Source organism: Choristoneura fumiferana, unplaced genomic scaffold (genome assembly GCF_025370935.1).
Source record: "Choristoneura fumiferana unplaced genomic scaffold, NRCan_CFum_1 Sck3bRy_187;HRSCAF=377_pilon, whole genome shotgun sequence".
NCBI lineage: Eukaryota > Metazoa > Arthropoda > Insecta > Lepidoptera > Tortricidae > Choristoneura > Choristoneura fumiferana.
The window spans coordinates 3,309-7,285 of NW_027412869.1; the positions used below are offsets into that span (position 1 = coordinate 3,309).

At 40.5% G+C, this 3,977-nt stretch overlaps 1 protein-coding gene across 1 annotated transcript; it reads right to left on the bottom strand.

Annotated features, from left to right (window-relative positions):
* Nucleotides 1–1,522: 1,522 nt before the first annotated feature.
* On the bottom strand, nt 1,523–2,437 carry LOC141445058 (uncharacterized; the record flags this gene model as incomplete). Its single annotated transcript, XM_074110833.1, has 3 exons — nt 2,274–2,437; nt 2,033–2,144; nt 1,523–1,623 (listed from the first exon to the last, which is right to left on the bottom strand). Coding segments are annotated over exons 1-3 (372 nt in total), but the record flags the coding sequence as incomplete, so codon positions are not given.
* Nucleotides 2,438–3,977: the final 1,540 nt, after the last annotated feature.

Genomic DNA, 3,977 nt, shown 5'->3' on the forward strand with positions numbered 1-3,977 from the left:
CGTGTTCATGCTGCATCTAGGCAACATACAATAACTTTTTATGCTCTAGTGCATAAAGTAGAATCTTCGTCTAAGGTCAAGGCAATCAAGGTGTGAAACCACAAACAAAAGAGTTTCTACATATTTTTTTATTTTTTTACACCTAAAAATCAATCAAATCGATGAAAATAATCAATAAAATAATATAGTAAAGCATGAAAAATAAAAGGTACAAAATAAGTGAACATTTATTTTTACTATTGCTATTTCATTTCTTCGCAAGCGAAGTGAAAAGCAGAGTGTAAAACTCTAGCATTGAGCCCATTTTCCCCTCGACGTTTCTATCCACCCTCGCCGTGGCTCGGGTGGCTATATGAACGTCTCGGGTAAAATTGCTCGTTTTATGCTTTTGTTGTACAATATATCTATTTCATCACACTTGCTCGTAAACAGTGTCGTAAGCTGCAGGCTAACTTGGTTGCAGTCCTTAATAAAACCTAAGGGCCTTTTTTTGGCGTTATGAGTTGTTGCGCGTACTAATACTGCTGCGCGCGCGCAGGTTCTGCACGACTAGCAGGAGGACCTCGTGCACGCATGTCAGGCACATGCTGCGGGAGGCGGAGGGCGGCTGGTAGCTGGCGCTGCCAAGAACTGCACCAGCGGTATCGGCAATTTTTGTAACAATAATATTTTTCTTTTACACATATACAATTTTACTCGCAAATGTGATGAAAACATTGTAAGTCGCACGGGCGGTACTATAATTATGAACATCGACCTAGTCCTCAGTCTTTGACTTTGAGCTTCTAATACTCTCGTTCGTAATTTCTTATTAACCGCCCTTAAGACATAATGTACTATTACGCCACACCTGGCCATAATGTGAGTTTTACCGCCCGCTATGCGTATGGTAAAACCCACTTTCTGGCAAGGTGAAGACGTAAAATGTGTACTCACCATGGGCAGTAAAAAAGTTTTACAGCGTAATGTGTAGTGTAATGTACATTTACGTTTTTGGAACGCCAAATAATATCCTAGCCGGTAGCTGCCCTCCCGCGCTGTATATATTATAATCTTGGTCTGGAGATGTTCTACTGTTATATTCTACTTAGATACTGCAATAATTTCACCATTGTATGAAGATATTTTACTGCAATATTGTTACTGTGACATGTCTCTAGCTCCGCCTTCCCGCTAGCGCGCTCTTGCTTTCTTTCTAGCGCCCTGTCTTACTCTAGGTGAAACAACAACATTTTAAAGCGTTAGCGCGTGATCTCAACGCGGAGTTGAGCGCTACTTGCTGCGGACTCTTACCTTTGATGTCCATGCTTGATGGACCAATTTCAATGAGGTTTTTTGCGTGAATGAAGTTCCTCATGGTTAGTTTACCCAACACAACAATTACAGTGCTAATATCGGCTAATTCTTAGCTACGTTTCATTAAAATTGATTCCCCTGTTTTTGGGATATTGAAATTTGAAATAACAATATTGGGGATTTTTAGCTTTCGTAAGTTGGTTAAGTTAGTTTATTAATACTATACCTGTATCAGTATAGTGGCAGCAGCGACTCTATCTCCGATTGCTCCCTTGTTGAGGAGTGTACGAGCCCACTGGTGGTCTGATGATCCATTTTTGTTTGATTCTGAATTATAGAAGTGCATGTTTATTTATTAAAATAAGGTATTTTCGCATACAATGTTGTCTTTAGTACATAACCAACATTGTCCTTCAAAATTTGACAGTAAGTTGGTACACAGCAACAAAAATGAACATGTTTGAAGTGCCAAAATATGTATACATATTTTTTGCACTTTAGCTGTATTCATATCTTTGTTGCTGACTGTACAACATCAGAGATTAGAGAAATTATAATATTTATAATTTATTAAATAGACAACAGCTGTTGCAGTTGCAGTGCTAGTTATTATTTTTTAATATCTTTCCTTTTCTTGACTTTTTGTGAAGACAAACCTATCATTAAAAATGCAAGATTTCGCCGAAACACAAAAACACCGCAAGTTAAATAAAAGCATATAAAATACCACACTTACTTGTCTCATATGCCATTGTGTCCCCATGCAGAGCACTGCTGGCCTCCTTCCTCATTTCCTCGACCTTATCTTGTGGTAAAGTCTTGGTTACAGTGGCAGGTTCTTCTGGCATCTGAACAGAAACACTCATGTTATAAAGCCAACTTTGATGCAAAAATATAGGTGTTGGACTACAATTAGCGAGGGAAAATGGTCTCTGAGCATCTCAAAAAGTTATAAATAAAGTATTGGATTGGAATACCTGGTGATACCACTTCTTTTTCTCTCCATATTCGAGGCTTTCTGCAAAATTCTTCGCTATACCAGAAGTCTTCTTGTTGTCTGCATTTTTGTCTTCGACACCGTAGTTGGTGTATGCCTCGTCAACTAGTATGTTTTCTTCGAACCTTTTATGCTTCATTTTGACTTAATACTAATGTAGTTCATTTGAATTTGTATTTTTGTAACAACACGTGCGTCGCAGCTTGAAGAAGATATGCACATATATGTCAGAATGACAGTGACAGTAGGTTTGACAAATTAGGGAAGAGCTAACCGTAAATCGATTTTTACGAAAAAAAAATGTATTTTTGTTACGATTCGGCAGTTCGGCAGTAAGAAGTGTTTTTTGGTTTTGACAACTGATACAAGTTTAGACAAGACCAAAACAGAATATTGGCTTTATTCAATAATAAAAATAGGACATGGTAAAGAAACATAGTTGTTGATAGAATGACATAGCGACAGACAATGTCAGACACCATGGACAATAAGATATTTACAAGTCTTCTTATAAAGACGCAAGGAGGCTATTATCACATTCGCCCCCTCTACGAAGAGACGTAGTCATGCATGAAGGCTGGAGGTCTGCGATCTCTGCCTGAACGCCGAAGTTGGCTGATTCCTGCATTCGGATCGATGTTGGCAGGCGGGTCTTGAATGGCAGAGATTTCTTCGGATTGGTTATCGTCAAGTTCGTCATCTGAAAGGTCATCGTCAACAGCTCGTGGTGCTGGAGCTAACGATCTATTGGAGACTGTTGTCTCTCGCCCATCAGGCAGTCTTATAAAGGAGTATTCTGGATTACTCTGCAACAATTGGACTTCCTGTACAGCGGGGTCATACTTGGAGCTTCTTACGTGCCTTTTCATAAATACCGGTCCAGGCGAATGTAGCCAAGTCGGCAAAGATTGTCCGTTTTGCGAACGGCGTGGGTGATTGAACATGCGCTCATGCGGCGTTGTGTTAGTGCTCGTACACAGGAGAGATCTTATAGAGTGCAGCGCCGGTAGCAGTGCCTTTTCCCAGTTTACTATATCGTCATTGTTTGATTTGAGGTTTAGTTGGATCGTTCGCCACAGTGTGCCGTTGAGACGTTCAACCTGTCCATTTCCCTGGGGATTGTAAGGTGTAGTGCGGCTGCATGATATCCCGACGGAAGACAAGAATTGTCTAAGTTCGTCTGATAAGAAAGATGTACCCCTGTCGGAGTGGATGTACGCTGGAGTACCAAAAGTGGAGAACAAGTCTTCGAGACAATTGATTACCGTTCTTGAAGATACATCCTTACACGCATAAGCGAAGGGAAAACGACTAAACTCATCAATTATTGTCAGTATGTATCGGTTCTGGGTGCTAGATGGTATTGGTCCCTTAAAATCAATGTTTAATCTTTCAAAAGCGGCTGTCGCTTTGATAAGATGTCCTTGATGTTTCATGTAACGTGGTTTTATTTCCGCACAAGTTGGGCATGCGGCCGTCATTCGTTTTACATCCTCTACGGAGTACGGTAGGTTCTTTGATCTGACCCAATGAACCATGCGCGTGACCCCTGGATGGCAGAGATTTCGGTGTAGTTCCACTAGTTTAGAGTTAGAAGCGGCAGTATTTATTTGCATGCATACTCGTGAAAGTGCGTCCGCGGCGAAGTTATGTTTCCCAGGTCGGTAGACTATATCATATTTGA